Below are 18,792 nucleotides of genomic sequence, written 5' to 3'. Positions count from 1 at the left end.
TTCCAGAGTGCTGACCTGCCTTCACTTATAAATGACAGATTTTTTCCACATTATGAAAAATATATGGGCTGACAGACAGTCATAGGTACATCAAAGATCCAGGTGAAAAGTATGTTATTCATAGTTTTCCTCCACAGGGTATGAATCTGCACATGATAGCATGTAATTCAGCATAAAGGTTTGTCATGGGTTCAGCAGTAGCAGTCATTTTTATTCCTTCTTGGTAGCTGGTGCAGTGCTGTGTAAGCTGGTAGCTGCTGCAGGAATTAGGCTGTGTAAATCTGTAGCCATCAAGCAGTTTTGACAGTATGAGTCAAAGTAACAAGACATCAAAACCAAAGAAAGGAATCTTCTTGTTTTGTTTAAAACCACTTTTATTAAATCATTGCTTCATCAAGGAAATATTAACATGTTACATACAGAAATATTAAAAAATAACCATCCAATGGCTACTATAGCTTTCGTTCAATGACTGGGACTTGGGCCATTTTCACTTACTTTCATCCACCATCCACAGCAATCAAAAAACCAGCTTTTTTGGTAATCCTGAAAAATATAAATCACACTGTTGCCAAAGTAAAGGAGTACAGCCCCCTCCTCAAGATTTTACTATTCATTTGATACCGTTCCTGAGATGGATCTTCTCTGAGCTGCTTAATACTGTTTGCGACAGCAGTAGTACATGACTACTTTTCCCCGTGAATCTATGACATGATGCTAGAATCCAAGCTCACTTGAATCAGTATGCATACTCCAAATGAGTCCCATATTCTGTAACTGTGTTAACTGCATTTGAGATACATGTAAGTACTTCTTTGTTGGTTTAAAGAGCTAGCCAATTAGTTGTACTTTTAAACCTAAAGAAGGCAAGCTATTCTAAGGCTTAACCCTGCCCCACCACACATACACTCACTGATTTTTTTTTAGGTGCTATCATTACCCAGCAATAAGCTGTCAGCAGGAAGGAATAACCCTTTTAATGTCTGCCTCACTGTTTTAACCACATATTTGTTTAGTATCACCTGTAAGAATGATGAGGGCAGTACTTTTTTGATTCTATTCCAGATCTTGTCATGTTACTTCTTCATATGCTACTTATTTGTAATGTAGGTAGAATAAACCATAGCTGCCTTCTGGAGTGGATATCAAGCTTATTATGAAACAACCCAACAGTTTTTACCTGCCCTATAGGCAGAGGTCTCCTCTAAAATACACTAACACTGAATCATACCCATGAACTTTAAACGAATGCTCAAACAACAAATTCTTAACTTTAGATACTATGTTGTGGGATTTTTTCCCCACAAACTGATACAGAATGGTTCTGAAATTAGACAGGTTCCTTATACCGCATTAACTAAGGAAAAAGTTTAGTGCTGTATCTTTTATATCTGTTTTGTGAACCTACAACTCTGTAGAAATGCAGATTAATAGGATTAGAAATTCTTGTCCCTGGGAAGCAGTGCTGCTTTTGATTACATGTTTGCCAGAGTGGAGAAGATGGACAATGATGTAATTGTAGCATCAGTGTCTCCACCTACCTCACTGATAAGAAATAAGTGGTAGCAATACCTAAAAATGCTGCATGCTTAATACTTTTTACAGGCAGTCATCCATCTAATGATAGTTTCGTCCTGACAATAAACACACTTTCTTGAGAAGTACAGCTGCTGCACATTTCAATTGAGTGAACACACCCCACAAGCTACAGAGGCTTGTTCTTGTGGAAAAGCAGCTTACACTGATGGCATATAAACTTCCCTCCTGGCAGCCAGTCCCTGGTACCATTTTGCAAGAGGGTGCCCATCAGTAATCAGTTCATTGTGCCAAGTTCAAGTGCTGCCTCAACAGGGCTAAGGGAAAGAGAGTGTACTGGGCAGGATGCAAGCACAGGCCAGACTAAGAATTTTAGGGAAAACAATTTATTTCTTTGAAATTACCTTTGCACATTTCCACTCTTAATATGAATAAAAATGCGGTGTACTTGAATTTTATTTAAACAAAGACTGTAGGATATTCTTCCAAAGCAATATTCAGATTTTAACTCTAAAAGATAACACCATGTAAGGATCATATGAAATCCAGGGTAGATTTGCTAGGTCTAACACTAGCTCTCTCCTTTAACATTTGTTGGCCAGTAGATGATCTACCTTTGAGATCCTCTGATTCTGTCAGCTCAGCTAAGGCAGTTACAGAATATAATGGAAAATTCACAACACAAACCCCATTACATTTCCATTGCCATTATATTGCTTTTTATACCGATACTTAAACGTCTCAAAAAGTCATGCTGACTTCCCTAAATGCCTTTGTTGCAGCCAATCTCAAACCTCCTAGCATTTAACACACAAGTTTGATTTCCTCTTGCTAAGCGTAAGACTTTTGGGAAGACATTAAAGCAGTGTTCTAGCTTGATACAGCTCTAGAAACTGCCCACTGTCAAATGCAAGACTTCAAATGGTGAAGTCACAGAATTCAAGGAAGCATTTCTTTCTCATTCCTGTCCTTTAGGCAACAAGCCTAAAGGTTTGTACTCCAAAACACTGATCACAGACCTTCACATGGTCCTTGCAAAAGGACCTAAAAAGCTTAATTTAATTACCTATGCTATGGTAACTTAACGAATTCCAACATGTTGGTTGAACCATGGTACTAGGGTCAGCCAGAGTCAACTGGTTAAATTTCAATTTGAGATTAGAATCTTAAGATAGTGAAGTAATGCATTTTGCTCTTTAATTCGACAGAGACTGAGAAACAAGCACCTGAAAGGTAAGTTAGACTCTAATAATGTAGCTGTCTCTCTGAATTTGAGAGGACATGTGCTTCCATGGAAGTATCTGCATTCTAAAAATGTGTCACTCTGGTATTAAAACAATCTCATACTGGCAATAGCAAGAAGCTCATGCTAACCTGACATCTGCTATCTATCAAACTCCCAGTTTAAGAACTAGTATTTGCCATTCTACTAGGAATTCAAGGTAATTTCGTGGCAAATACAGGTCTTAAGTGCTCAGAGCTTTTCTTGCCATGAATATATGAAGCACATCCTACTGTTAGGGGAAGACTGGAGGCTCCATATAGATGCTAGGGAACAGGCTTGCCTTTTGAAAGAATCACTGAAATGTACCTACTTTCCTAAACCAGAGCAGTCTTAACAGTTCATTTGCTTCTTCACTTTTAAGAAAGTGCAGAAATGTCTTCTGAATCCAATTTACATTCCGCCATTTGTTAGAATAACATGCTTTGTTTCTTTGTCTCACACCCTCCTTTTTTTGTTTTGTTTTTTTGTTTTAAGTGATGTAAAGTTGTTTCCACCTCAGTAAGATGTCTAAGGAAAAAAAATCCCACAGGGGTGGGAAACCATAATAGCCCGTGTTTTAATGGGCAGTACCAAACCCCATTACAGGAATTAACAGAATTGGGTATTTCTCCTAACAAATAGATTCCTAAGCATCATAAGACATACTTTTTTCCATATTAGCTCTGTTAGAATACAGAACTAAGTCATTCTCACTCTAAAGCATTTATTCTAAACCATAAATCATTAGAGGGCTTCAGCTGGTGTTGGTGCCCATGGGTGTACTGCATTCAGAATTTTTGTTCTGAAACACCACAGGTATCACATTTTCTCTGAGCATGTAGCAAGGTTACCTTGATCTACTCCATCTGTTCTTTTCCTTTTTAAACTTGGAAGTGCATTTTCTTGCTCCTTCACAACTTGTCCAGGACAGTTGGGTCTTGGTAACTGATTTCCTGGTGTTGGTCCTGGTCGGTTAGAGAAATACTTTTGTTTCAATGCCTTAATGATAATGGAAGAAAACCAACAAAGTAGTTTAAGTATCAGAGCACCATTTATAAAGAGGTTACAATGAAGTAAAGCACTTGCAATTAGGATTTCAAAACTCCTTGGATACTTTTATAGTAGAAGGTCACCTTGGGACAAACCAAGATTTTGTAATCTCAATGACTGCCCTTCACACTTTGACTTGTAAGCCAAAACATAATTACTTTTGACTAGTACTCAGAAATCCTAACAAAACTCTAGACAACACTGCAGGTGGTTTTCTACAAACAGCTAATTTCTAGCTCTGAAGAGCTCACATTCTGAATAGACAGATGAGACAAGAGGATAAAGAAGTAGTAATAAAGAAAGATTAGAATATATCCAAAGTCTTGATCTGACCCAGGATCTGGACATCAGCTATTCTGATAGCTTTTAAGATAGGTCTTTCCCAAAACTTTAACTGTGCTATTTCTCATTGTAATTTCTGAGAAAAAACTTCATTTGAATTACATTGTAAGATAAACACAAGTGAGCAGGGTTAATTTTATGTACTGGAATTACAAACCCTATTTTAAAATTTCAAAATTCCAGAGCTTCCATAAATGGTGGTTAAGGAAAAGAGGCTGAACTCTCTCTTAGTTCATCATTACTTTTGCTAATGTCCACTACATGGCATTCAATGGCAGCTATAAATTAAGCTAATACAGTAAGTGCAGGTTGTTTCCTGCCTTAAACTGTGGTGCTGTCAATAAAAATGCTAGACTAGAAAAATAATGTATATTTAATATTCAAGTTACTATCCTGCTATATGATCTATAAAATTACTTCATATGTACGAACTAGTACAGAGATGTCCCAGGCATAGCAGAACTAACCAGCTGGAAATTTATACTGAAAGTTCCTGAAGATGGTGACCAAAAAAACCTGAATGTGCTAAGAAAAAGTCTTCTAATAAAAAGATACATGCACTAATGTCCTGGATTTGGATCTGCCTTGCTTAACAAGCAACAAGGGAATCCTGCCATTCAGGCACCAACTCTTTCTCGCATGCTTCCCTAACAGTACAAGGTGATGGAATATAGTTTTGGAACTGCTGTATCTCCCTCATAGCAGAATACAATATTCTGCACAAGAACATTCTGCAAGGTTTTAATTCAAAATCCTTCATTTAGTCCCATCAAGGAGTACTGAAATCAAGATCAGCTTCACCCAAGTGTATTGGAAAGGATATTCAGATCATAGCTCTGGCTTAAAACACCACAGAATTTAATGTTAAAAAAGAATCCAAAAAAAGTTTAAATGAAATTGAAAAGGAGACTGGATGAAGTAAAGATTAAAACCTTTCAAACCCAGGGAACAAGACATGCTATGTTAACCTAAAGTTTTCAAGCTTTAGGTGGCTGAATTTTGAATGTCAGATACTAAAACTGTCTGAATGCATACAAATTTTAGTTGTCTACCTTTGCTATATATTGGAACATGCTATGTATTGGAACATGCTATGTATTGGAACATGCTATGTATTGGAACAGGGATGGTCAGCCAGCATTATTCAGGCCTCTCAGAGTTCTTTCTACCAAAATATGTTTCTAGTATTTCATAGACAAAACTATATGACATTACATTTCAAACCTGGCTTACTAGCTTCAAAGTACATTTATATCCAGTATTAATGGTAGGTTAACAAACATTAGGATATAATGCAAATGTACTATACCTGAGTAGCTGTAAGCCTTGTGCAAGGATTGAATGTGAATAAGCCTTGCAAAAGATTAAGCAAATCATCACCAGCTGCACTGAAGATATGGTGAAGGGGCATTCCAGGAAAAGACTTAAATGTGACATAATCTGGAAGACTTGTCATCCCCTAGAAAGGTGTATGAAATAGAACATATGTTTTTGAAGTTAGCACAGAGAACTGCTGTCTTTCATCAGAAACAAACTCTTTCAAAACACATTGCTAATTCTTTGTCAATTAAATAAAACTAATTTAAGAACCGTAGGTCCTGAAGACTTTTTTTTTTTTTTAAAAAAAGTAACTGTTACAACTGTTTCAAACATTCCCTTTCTAAGTGCTTTCCCTTTCCTGCTTTAGGAGTGACCAGTCCAAAAGGAAAACCGCAGACATATGATGTAAAACTTTTTGTGTGTGTGTGAACTGACATGGTAGAAGAGGCAAGATTCACAAAAGAGCAGTCTGCATTTTCTTCAAGTTAATAAAACACTGTCCTCCTCCTCCAAGTTAGCTGATCATCAAAAGCATTTTGAAAGGCACAACAGAAACTTTTTGTCTTTTTATCTGCGAAGTGGAGAGAGAGAAAGAAAATAGCCAAGCAGGTAGCAGCAGATGAACTGCATGCTTTATTCTCCTGTAGGTATGAAATCAATCCCATCATATTCGAATTATATCATAAAAATTATCAGGTAGCAGACAATTATCTAAACATAATATTTTAATATTTTAAATATTTTAAATCTCCAGTCACCACACTTCATTAAGCTTACCCAAGCAAAATACAATATTAACACTGAAGTGGAAAATGTGCTCAATTACAATCCTGACAATAAAGCTTTCAATTCTTGAAAGGCATGGGTTTGCAAATTAATTTGGGAATGCATCATCTCTGTCATGCTAGTATCTCCTACTCTCTCCCCACCTATATCTTAATTCTTCAAAGCAAGCAGAACTGTCACTGCAAAAATCTTCATGCCTTTCATTTAGAATCTCAATGCAGTAACAGAATTGTGTTGGGCTACAAATGCCTTACGCAGTATTCCTCCATAGCTCCATCTGGTGATTGCTTACTATAGCATTCGAGCACCATTTACGCAAAGGAAAAGTGGCATAGAGAAGGAGCAGAGGTGGGATAGGATGACTTGTTAAAGTCCAGAGGGTGCTTCCACAACTCAATTACAAAAAAGGATGGTCTGCTCAGGGAGTTCTGGAGCCCCTGTGCCCATCAGCTGGTCCAAGCTGCACATCTGAAGAAGCCATGCCCTGCTTCCTGTCAGTCTGCCTAATAACCATGGTTAGGTTAGGTCATTGTGTGCCCTGACACTATGTTTGACCTGGCATTACTAAATTTATTGCCATCTCAGAGATAGCTGTACTACTAATTTGTGTTAGTTTCAGTACCATTACTCTGAGATAAACTCTTTTCCCTAAGGCTGTTGGTCTGGTGTTTCTTACTATACCCCAAATCTCTAACTTATCTAGGCCAAACTAAGACCCTAAAAATTGTTCCTACTTCTGAAAGCAATTAAAGGCTTTCAGGTTAAAGCAGACTAATTAATCTAGCATCTCAAAAACATAAAGCAGCAACAATAATTTCATACCAATATCCACGGGAAACTGGATAAATATAGAAAGGTAACCAAGACGTTCCATTACTGTTGCTTAACGCTAACAACACTGCTATACTGACCAAAGATCTGCCAAGAGAGACAATAAATCTCAGCTGCTTATACTACTTTGTGAGATCAGGCAGCTGCATTCTGAAAATCTACTTGAGTATTCTGGTACACTCCTTAATTTTGAAAGCTAAACCAGAGAGTTATCAAGTGAAACTAATGTCAGTCTGATAAACAAAAGAACTTACAGGCCACAGGTGTTCTGTTGGAGTGCCTAGTGTTTCAAATATCTTTGTTAGCTGGTCAAGATCAGAGTCTCCAGGTAAAAAGGGAACCTAAAAGAAGGCAACAACATTTGACTGAATTAATTTCTGAATTTCAGTTCTAGAGAAACACTGTGAGCTATGCCTCATAATTGCAGGGAAAACATCTTTGTGTATCAGCTGCCCAAGAAGATACACAGTATTTGAGGGTTTCTAATGATGTCCAAATAGATTCTGAAAGCTTTTTGCAATGCAGTTTTGACAGCACTGACTTGGCAGCAGAAAGTTAACTGTAAATTAAACCACCAGCATATTTATGTAAAGTAACTAAACACAGGAAAGGTTTCACATCGCATTTGCCAGCTTAAAGTTGATTGGTCACAGTGATCTTTTCATAATGTGCTCCCTGAAATAAGGTTTTATATATAATAAAAACATTTAAAGTGAATTGTAGCTAGATTACACAAGCAGCAGTAAGACTGATGGAATGAAGGACAGTAGTGACCCACTATGACAGAAGCTGCCTAATCAGTGTCATAACTCATTTAAACTAAGCAGAAGACAGAAAAGGGGTTACTTGCCCTGTTCAACTTGTACCTTGCATATCAGGTACCCAATGCCAAGAAAAAAGGGACTTTGTAGTCAAAGCAAAATTATGAGCAATTATAGGCAGTAATGAACAGAGATTTCCAATGACTGTGATGCTTATGGAACCTTAGTCTATTCCAAACCTTCACTTTTCTTACTGCTGCCAAGTTTTTGGAAGCTTTTTTCTCCCTCCTTTTCTTCCTTTCCAAAACTGCCTATCTGCCTTTGCCTGCTGCTGCTAGCAGGAGAGGAAGCCCCACACAAAGTTGTAATGCACTGAACAGCAAATTCATAATGCTTACACTTTAAGACTTACCCTAAGAAGCAGTTCAGCTAAAATACAGCCAACAGCCCACATATCGACACCAACACCATACATTCTAGCACCAAACAATAATTCTGGGGATCGGTACCACCTGAAAACACATTTTGGAGAAAACTCACAAAAGGGAATCATTTGTATATTTTGCAGACCTGCTTTTTAGAGCATATCTTAAATAAGTATGCCATAAACATTAATAAATATTTTAATCGGGTCAAGCTTTTGCCTTGTAATAGGGAATGTGAATATCTACAAAAAGAAGATTCTAAGTGTCAAGAGTAACAAAAAGTAACAGCTGTCTTTCCAAAAGCCAGGCTCACAGGGAGATACATATGGTTTCCACATGTTTCAAAAGAGTTATCACACACCAGAACAACTCCATGGATGCATGCTCCAGCTGTTCTTACAGAGACTCTGCTAACAACGCTTTCTTACATGTCCTTGAGAGGCTCTTGCCACTACAGCCACATCACATGAGCTGGATGTCAAACTTTCAAGTTGTTGATTTGGCATGGTACATTTCAAGAGACACTGCAAAACAGTTACACAATCACTATGTAATTAAAAAATAGTGTCTTACCTTGTTACTACCTGGTGTGTATAAACTCTGTTTGGGCTTCCAAAAGATTTTGCCAAGCCAAAATCAGCCAATTTTAAAACCCCATTTTCATCTAACAACAAATTATTTGGTTTAAGATCCTGTCAGTACAGAAAGCAAAGAATTACTTCTGTCAGTGTTGATAAAAAACCAGGCATATAATGAACCTCATGGCAAGCGTGCTATCACAGTATTCTAATATACAGGCTTCTGATTCTATTGTAAGTCTACATTATGAAGAAAAAAACCCTAAAAAACCACCCACCAACCCTGGAAATCGAATATTTAATCATACACAAAAAAAACATAGTGAAACACACTGTCCTGGGTTCAGTGGAAGCAGTAATTTCTCTCCTTCTTAGTAGCTACTGCAGTGCTGTGTTTCTGACCTCCAACCTGGAAACAATACTGATAGCATGGATGTTTTTAGTATGTCTACTCTAACTAAGGACTTCCTGGGTCTCATGCTCTGCCAGGGAAGAAAGTTGGGAGGAAGCAGAGACAGGACACCTGACCCAAACTAACCAAAGGGGTATTCCACACCACAGCATGTCATGCCCAGTATATAAACTGGGGGCAGCTATCCGGAAGGGCTAGATTGCAGCGAGCGGCTGCATGGTTCTGAGTTACCAGCTGGGCTTAAAGCAGTACACACACCCATTTGAATATTATCATATCTAAACTGCAGAATTGTTGGATTCTTTAAAAAACAAGACAAATCACAACAGAGCAATGTCTCCCCAATAGGTTTTAGCTTTGCTGAAGTAACAGCAGTTCTATCTTGACTGCATAGTTGCCAAACGTATAACAGAAAGACCTTACAAGTATTTCAATTAACTGTAGGCATCATGGAAGTGATACAATTTAATGCAGTATTAGTGTCCTGTGGGTTGACCTCTGGCCAGCAAAGGTGCACCCACACAGCCATTTTATAACACTATCCTGATTTCTTCTCGCCTCTGCCCCAGCAGCACAGGGGAGAGAACATGAGCAACAAAAGTGAGAAAACTCTGGGAGCATTATGGCATTTTAACAGGTAATGGAGAGAGGAAAAAAGCAACAAGGCAAGCAAGCAATGCAACAGAAATTACTGACCACCTTCCACAGCAGACAGTACCCAGGCAGTCCATGAACAACAGCCACCATGGAAACCCCAACAACCCATTCTTCCTCTAGCCCAGTCTTTATTGCTGAGTGCAGCATTGCATAGCATGCAGTATCCCTCTGCCCAGCTTGGGTCAGCCATCCCAGCTCTGTGTCCTCCCCAGCTCTTGCCAACCCCCAGCCTCCTTGCTGAAAAGCAAGGAAGCCCTGGCAGCACCCAAGCACTGTTCAGCACTGTTCAGGTATAGACAAACATTAGTGTATTACCAGAACCATTTCAAGCAAAAGCAAAAAAAAAAAAATGCAAACGAACAACACATACTCCACATCTTACAGGCTGTTTTGAAAGTTCAGTCCATCCCAGCCAGACTCAATTCAGTGCTCACCAAAATCACATTTAACTTGAGGCACTTCTATATAAATATCTAAATAACTAAATCAATAGTTCTTACACTTCTGGTACTGCTACTCTCTCTCCAGCTGGCATGCACACCTACAGACTAACAGTGTCCAAACTTCAAAACTATCTTCATTAGAATTCAGACTCAAATTCCATCAAATGTGACTTTTGTTACAGCACCCAGGCTGTCAATTTAGTACATGCTTACCCTGTGCAGAATCCAGTGCTGATGCAAATATTCTAATCCTTGAAGGGTCATCAGCATATATGCCTTGATATGAGACTGTGTCAACACAATACTAGTATCCTTTATAATAACCTGTAAAGTGTTAGATTGATAGTAAGGCTTACCATGCAAGATTAACTTATTTCCATTCTTCCAGATCAAAAGTTTTTCATCCTTTAAGATCAAATTTAAATTAGCAATCATGTATTTTCTACCATTCTCACCTTTTTTTTTTTTTTCCAGGAAAATGTCTATTCTGGAGATCAGAAATTGAAATGGGGTGTCCAGACATCCTACATGAACTTTGCATAATAGGCAAATGAGAAAATTGGGGGGAAACGCAAGTATATTAATTTATCTCAGTTCCAGTTTGATACCCAAGCTTTACAAGACAAAGATGTACACATAAAAGTTCTAAATGTGTTAGTGAAGTTGAAATTATGTTCCCACTTACTCCTTTCTTTATGCAACCTACGTATCTGGTCTTTGTGAATGCTTTGTGAATGGTTTCCTCTTCTATTTCCAAGAATATAGGAAGTATGATCACTTTACTGTATTTTAACAAATTACTTAAATTTTCTACATTCTCTGCTTTTTTAACATGAAAATTCTATGTAAACATCCTGTTTGAAAGTATTTTCTATATTAGACCCAAACATACTTGTTAATATTACAGTCCAGTTCAGTAATAGCATTTCCTAAGTTTTAAATTGTTGGAGGCTTATAAAAATAGCTAAGACCAAACAAATTTTCATGTATGCAGCACATGCCCAATCACAACAGGCTACAGTCCAAAATGGTGGCCTGAGTGATACCACATTACAGTTAAATGCTCCACATACCATTATGTAGTACAGAAGTATTTTATTGCTCTTTGTTCACTATCACCTTCTTCAGCTCTAAATGTTGCATAGCTACTAAGTCAACAGAATGAATCCTCTAAAAAGCCTACTCACTATCTTCCATTAGCAAAAACATGATCTAACCTTTTCAGTCTTGCATACAAATAGCTTTCAGCTAGCCTGTCAATGTTTTCTTTTAACATTTTAAATGTAACCCCTAGCTCTTAACAGCATGTGTAATAATCCTGCTTAACAACTACACTAATTTCAGTCCAGAGTAGGTATAATGTGTGTGCATATACAGATCTGACATGAACTGCTATCTAGGACAGTTTTCCAAAACAAAAAATCTTGCCTCATACTATCTCATATAAAGACTTCCACAAAACCAAACTGACTTAAGGCCTTGGAGAATGAAGATACTGACTTGCAAGTACTTAGCATCGTTACATTTTTAAGAATGGATCAGGTGCATGTGACTTTAGCACCAGCTCATCACTTGGTGCACTTTAGTATTGCACTTATTTGACCATGTTTGATGATACTGTGCTTAGCACTTGCACTCTGAGAGCCTTATCTATGGATTGAGGTACTAAAAAACTAACATAGTAAACAATCTGTTTCCTGAAGATCACACTGACAAATATTTAAACATAATGGCATTATCAGCTGAGAAATCACAAAAATTGTGAAATTGTTCAAACTGCTTTTAAGACATGATCTTAACCAACTAGCAATGTAAGTCACCTTTCTCATATGGGCAAATCTTCTTGAAAACAGTAAATCTTCTTGAAACAGTATTAAAAAAGAAAAAAAACAAACATTTGAAAATATGGAAATAAAAGTCTTTTAAAATCTTACCTCTAGATCCGTTTCCATAAAATCAAATACCAAACTAATATTGGACTTGTGTCCAAACGCATCTTGAAGCTGTAAAACCAAACACATTATGATGAAGCTACTCTTTTGTACTTCCAGTTTTCTAAATTTATGCACCACTGTAGTCTGCATGTGGATTTTCAGCTTGCTGAACTAGTTTTAATTTCTCAACTTGCAATACAAAAATTCTTACTCAGTTTAGCTTCTTCATTCAGTCTCACATTATTAAAAAAAAAAAACAAAAAAACTTCACCATGTCAGCTACAACAGGCAATCTAACCTTGTCCTCTCCCCAGACTTTGCTGTTCTACAAAACTCCCACCCTTTTGTGAGACCAGACTAAGTTTTCCTATGGATTCAGCTCTGTGTATCTGCTTCCTGTAAGCATGCAGCGCTTAGAAATTTCAAAGTATCTTTAGCTGCAGCTATCTGCAGCTGGAAGTCAATCAAAATTCAACTGAAAAGGTACAGGTTTTCCTCTTCCAGTAGAGGTTTTAGATACCAGCACAAAAACCTAATAAGCCACATGAATCCCACTTTACCACTGCTTACGAAAGCCTGCTTTAGGCTGTCACCAGTTCCATATGGAGCAAACAATCGGCTAAATTCAGCACTGTACTCACCTGTAAGTCTATCAAGAGAGATGCAAAATCAGGTACTTTAAATTTCCACAGTTCTTGACACCATTAATTTTCACACAGCCCCATGCTGAAAAGTAATAGGATTTCAAAGCAAACTACTTTGTCCTTGTTACCAAACAGTTGGATTTTGTTTTTGTTTTTTTTTTTGTTTGTTTTTTTTTTTGCTATAACAATTGGTTTATTGCCCATTTTGGGCTAGAAAAAAATAGCTCAAATAAAATTAAATAACATGTCATGACCCAACTAATTCTAAATTTCAGTCTGAGTCTGTACCAAAAGTATTCGACGACTGATTCTAGAAATAGCATTAATTTTACTTACACCAATAATATTTGGATGACTTAGCTCCTGTAACAATTTTATCTCCCTGAGGGCTGTTCTGTTGATTCCTACATTGAAGAAAAAAAAAAGAAAAGAAAAGAAAAGAAGAAACCCCAAAGATGAGAGACAGAACAAAATTTCAAAATTTGCATTAGCTCCAAGGAAATCTCCCACTCTGTTAATCATGGACTATTAACATAACTTCCAGACCACTCAACAATTTGTTAAACAACAAATATTGCCATAGATGAGATTTCTGCAGAATAAAAGTGAATGTACACTTTCTTCCACAGCAAATAAATTCTACACCACAGTAACCTGATTTAGATTATGAAGCAACATGTCCCCCCTTTGGCAAAGAGGGAAGTTGTAGCAAAAGCCTGGGAGTGGGGGACAGGGAAGAGAAAGTCACAACTCTCTGGCAGCCTGCTCAGCTGTGAGGACTCTGGGATCAGTGCACAGTTTCTCTTAAAAATTCTCCCCTTCAAACAGAATTGGAGAATTCAGTACAAAGATTCTTCACTGGCAAGTTGGTAACCTGATGCAGGACATGTGAAGAATGGCAGCTACACATATACAAGATTCTACTGCACCACACTGGCTGTAAAAGTAGACCAGGATTATTGGGTTTTTACTTGCTATATCCATGCCTAAAGGCATGTGGTTAGTCAGAGCACATGATCAAAGAACACTACTCTATAGACCCAATTTCTCAACAGAAAACAAACCCATAAAGAGACAAGAGTTATAAGATTGTTGTTTTTATCAACTTTTGTCTCACTAAAATCACAAAAATAGAGCAAAGGAAACACCTGAAAACAGAGATAAATACTCCCACAAACCTTAAAATATTTAAGACGGATACATGCATCAATACAAAAAGGTATTCTAACCTCGGTGCTGTAAAGATTATTATTCTATGCCATATATTCCTGTTTGTGTTAGTCTCAAACTGAGAAAGCTAAGTGGTTATATACTCATATTTAGACATCTACCATGCATGCAGATAGCTCTGCCGCTTTTTTCTGTTCCTGCAGTTTGGAAATCAAACCCCTACTAAGCCTTACATAACAGCTGAGCTCATTTTCCTCAGCCAAGTTGAGGTGTAACAAATTAAAAGGTACCAATTTACAACAACAAAGCAAATAAAGTAGCAAGAATTTGGTTTATTACTCACCATCTTTAGCTTCTGACCTATGTCCCAGTTTAATCTGAAAAGAAATGCTTCATATTATAAAAGGTTCAGCCATCTGCCCCAAAAGCAGGGGGCCCATTCTTTAGCATTGCTGTTCTAAGACACAATGAGTTTCAGTACCATGAAGGACTTTACCAGCTAAGGTTGGTTTTGGTTTGTTTTTTTCCCTTTAAAAATAATTGTCTCTACAGCATTAGTTTTTAAAAAAGCTTAAGAATAGACATGATAGTGCTGAAAACAGACATAATGCAAACTGGGTGCACAAAATGCCTCGTAGCCACAAAGCTTTATTATACTACTAACGCGCTTCTCCTTAGGGAAAAATGAGAGCAAAGTAATTGACAGTTGTCTTAGAATGATTGTAGTAAAATCAGCACACTCTGTAAACGGGAGCTGGCTTAAAGTCCTATCTCAGTCATCTACCATCCTGAAATTTTCAAGTCCAGAACCCTATCACTGATATTTCCAGATTATAAAAGTTAAGAAAAAAAGAATGCTTTAACATGCTGCCAGAAGCAGCTATACAGGTAAATTATTATAATGCTATAATGGATTAGGGTATCAAACAAAATCACCTACTATTGATACTGTTTGACTTGCTCAGTAAAGCACTGTAAAAACCAAAGCACTGTAATGTGCACTTTTTCCTCTGTTACAAAGCACTAGAGCTAATCACCTGGTTTTAATACAAAATCTTCTTACAATCTCTTAGAATCATAGAATAGTTAGGGTTGGAAAGGACCTTAAGACCATCTAGCTCCAGACCCTCTGCCATCTTCAGATGGCATGGACTGAAATTGAAACAAGATGTTAATATTTTCCATTGAAACTGCTAAATTGTGTAAATGTCAAACTACTTATTTAGCGTGGTTGTTCGCATATCTAATCTACTGTAAGCAAGGCCTGCGAAATGTAACCACATTGCTAGAATAGGATGTAACCATACTGTAAAATGGACTCTTTGTCCATATGAAACAATGGCAACAAATGTTGAAACTAGTTCAAGGAGCATATATAATCAAAACTGAAGCTCCACATGCTTAAGCTAAAAGGTAACTAAAGGATAAGTGATGAAGATGAAGATGTGCAAAGCAGTCAACACTGTCCCACATGACATCCTTGTCTCTAAATTGGAGAGACATCAATTTGATAGGTGGACCACTCGGTGGATAAAGAACTGGCTGGATGGTCGCACGCAAAGAGTTGTGGTCAACAGTTCAATGTTCGTCTGGAGACCAGTAACGAGTGGTGTCCCTCAGGGATCGGTGTTGGGACCAGTCTTGTTCAACATCTTTGCTGCTGACATGGACAATGGAATTGAGTGTGCCCTCAGCAAGTTTGCTGATGACACCAAGCTGTGTGGTTCTGTTGATACGCTGGAGGGAAGGAATGCCATTCAGAGGGACCTTGACACACTTGTGAGGTGGGCTGATGCCAACCTCATGAAGTTTAACCATGACAAGTGCAAGGTCCTACACCTGGGTCAGAGCAATCCCAGGCACAGCTACAGGTTGGACAAAAAGGAAATTCATGGTAGTCCTGTGGAGAAGGACTTGGGGGTGTTAGTCAATGAGAAAATGAACATGAGCCAGCTTCAGTGTGCGCTTACAGCCCAGAAAGCCAACCGTATCCTGGGCTGCATCAAAAGGAGCGTGACCAGCAGGTCAAAGGAGGTGATCCTGCCCCTCTACTCTGCTCTCGTCAGACCTCACTTGGAGTACTGTGTGCAGCTCTGGTGTCCTCAACATAAAAAAGACATGGTACTGTTGGAACAAGTCCAGAGGAGGGCCACGAGGATTATCAGGGCACTGGAGCACCTCCCATATGAAGACAGGCTGCGAAAGTTGGGGCTGTTCACCCTGGAGGAGAGAAGGCTGCGTGGAGACCTCATAGCAGCCTTCCAGTATCTGAAGGGGGCCTACAGGGATGCTGGAGAGGGACTATTCATTAGGGACTGTAGTGATAGGACAAGGAGTAATGGGTTGAAACTTAAACAGCAGAGGTTTAGACTGGATATAAAGAAGAAATTCTTTACTGTGAGGGTGGTGAGGTACTGGAATGGGTTGCCCAGGGAGGTAGTGAATGCTTCATCCCTGGCAGTGTTCAAGACCAGGTTGGATGAAGCCTTGGGTGATATGGTTTAATGTGAGGTGTCCCTGACCATGGCAGAGGGGTTGGAACTAGATGATCTTAAGGTCCTTTCCAACCCTAACTATTCTATGATTCTATGATTCTAAGAAGGAAAGACCACCCAATGAAGTAAACGACCACCAGGAAGGACTAAAGTTCCAGTAACACGTCAATAGATGGCAGCAGAGACTGTGAAATCACGCACTTAATGCATACATAACCAGTGCTTGGAATGGGGTGGGGACACGCTAATTCTCGAAAAGTTTATGTATACGTATTAAGTAAGAAAATATAAACTATGTACCGACAGCTATTACTCGGGAGCACTTATGGAGGAGAATCCCCAGTGCTACCCCCGTGCCACTAATAAAGAAGGCCTGCTTAACAGTATCTCATGCTGTTGAGTTACTTTGTTTCAAAACACTTTATAACAACACACATTTTCAACATTTGTATTCAAGCAGGTATCTTAAAAGATCATTTTCGTCAAAAAAAAAAAAACCCACCATAAACTTAATCCGGGGTAACATTTCCGCACTGAAGGAAATCAAGGACAGGAGGAGGCACGATTGCATGGGGGTGGAGCAAACTCACACACTATTAGGGACTAACAAAGTCTGAAGTTTGGAAAAGTGTGTGGTTTGTTGTTTTGGGGATTGTTTTGTTGTTGGTTTGGTTCGTTATTGTTGGTTTTATTTTAATTTGTTTTTCGAAAACCAATAAATAACCAGAATTTCAAGTTGCAAACCAGGTTACCTTTCAGAAACACAAGACACAGATGTTGAAGACAGGTTATCTGTATCATTTGAACAAAACACTCTAGGAACAAGAATACATGTTCTCCCATTATCAATCAAAACGGTAAAAAAAAATAAGATAGATCATTAGGCAAACCAAAAGCAACCAGACACTTGATCACTGTTGTGGTGTAAGCCCAGCCTGTAACCCAGAACCGTGCAGCCAGTTGCTCACTCCCTCCTCTTCTTCCCTCTCCTCTCCCGGAGGGATGGGAAGAAAAATAGAATGAATATAAATCCAACTGGCTGAGATACGAAGTCAGGTAACTAAGGTATAACACAAAATCACTACTGCTACCACCAATAATAATAATAATAAGGGAAATAACAAGGGGAGAGAATATAAAATTAAAAGGAGAAAGAAAGAAAACAATGAACACAAGTGATGCACAACACAACTGCTCATCACCCACTGCCCGATACCCATCCCAACCCCAGCAGCAGTCTGAGCCTTCCAGGTGACGCCCCCCAGTTTTATATACTGAGCATGAATGACCTCCTCTGGTATGGAATACCACTTTGGCTAATTTAGGTCAGGTCTCCTGTCTCTGCTTCCTGCCGTTTTTTGTGCCCCTCTTCACTTGCAGAGCATGAGCCTGAAAAGTTCCTATCAGAATAAGCATTAGCAGGCAACAACTAAAACACTGGTGCGTTACCAGCGTTGTTCTCAGACCGAAGTCGAAAATACAGTACTGCATCATCTACTAAGGATAAAAATACCTGTTACAACTGAGCCCAGGACAATCGCATAAGGGGAGAATACTCCGACACGCACCTTTTTAATAGCCACGATTCGGTCGGTGTTCTTGTCTTTCGCTTTATAGACGGTAGCAAACTGAGGGGAGAAAGATGCCAGCGTCACAGCCGGGCAGCCGAGCCGGCAGCCGTGCGGCCTCTTGCTGCAGAGCTGCTGGCGCCTTCCCTCAGGAGGCGGTCACCGAACTCTGCTGCGGCTCGCTGTCAGGAGACAACCCGCCTCTCCAGCAGCTTTGTCTCCCCCCCATCCCCACCGCCGCCCTACACGCCCGGCACCCCTCACAGAGGGGCTGCCCCGTGCGGAAGGCGAGCGGCGGCTAGGCCTGCCCGCAGCCGACGAGGCCCGCTCGGTGCCGCCCGGCCGCACCGCACAGGCCGCTCACCTGCCCTTCTCCCAGGAAGTTCAACTTCTCGTATCGCTTGGCGCGCACACTCACATCCATGACGGCCGTAGCGGCACCACGCAGGCCTTTAACTTTGACCGTTTCCTGCCTGCCAGACCCGCCCGTCCCGGTTACGGCGGCCTCAAGCCCCGCCCACGAAGCGCACAGGCAGCGGCTGCGCACAGCGCTGCCGGAAGTGGGCTCCAGCTGCT

The 18,792-nt window shown here is 39.3% G+C and overlaps 1 protein-coding gene across 2 annotated transcripts; it reads right to left on the bottom strand.

Annotated features, from left to right (window-relative positions):
* Positions 1 to 356: 356 nt before the first annotated feature.
* Positions 357 to 18,734, bottom strand: CDK7 (cyclin dependent kinase 7). 2 transcript variants are annotated; one of them, XM_005151897.3, is made up of 12 exons: positions 18,581 to 18,734; positions 18,217 to 18,276; positions 14,497 to 14,530; positions 13,320 to 13,387; positions 12,340 to 12,408; positions 10,619 to 10,729; positions 8,889 to 9,007; positions 8,303 to 8,402; positions 7,384 to 7,470; positions 5,502 to 5,651; positions 3,652 to 3,799; positions 357 to 546 (listed from the first exon to the last, which is right to left on the bottom strand). In XM_005151897.3, exons 1-12 carry the CDS (start codon positions 18,638 to 18,640, stop codon positions 521 to 523), a joined length of 1,032 nt encoding a protein of 343 aa, XP_005151954.1. In that variant the 5' UTR covers positions 18,641 to 18,734; the 3' UTR covers positions 357 to 520. The 2 variants fall into 2 exon arrangements, with proteins under 2 accessions (XP_005151954.1, XP_030907458.1); XM_031051598.2 differs by lacking the exon at positions 357 to 546 and having other exon boundaries at positions 553 to 3,799.
* Positions 18,735 to 18,792: the final 58 nt, after the last annotated feature.

This window comes from Melopsittacus undulatus, chromosome Z (assembly GCF_012275295.1).
Source record: "Melopsittacus undulatus isolate bMelUnd1 chromosome Z, bMelUnd1.mat.Z, whole genome shotgun sequence".
Lineage (NCBI taxonomy): Eukaryota > Metazoa > Chordata > Aves > Psittaciformes > Psittaculidae > Melopsittacus > Melopsittacus undulatus.
This window is presented reverse-complemented; position numbering and strand designations above follow the sequence as displayed.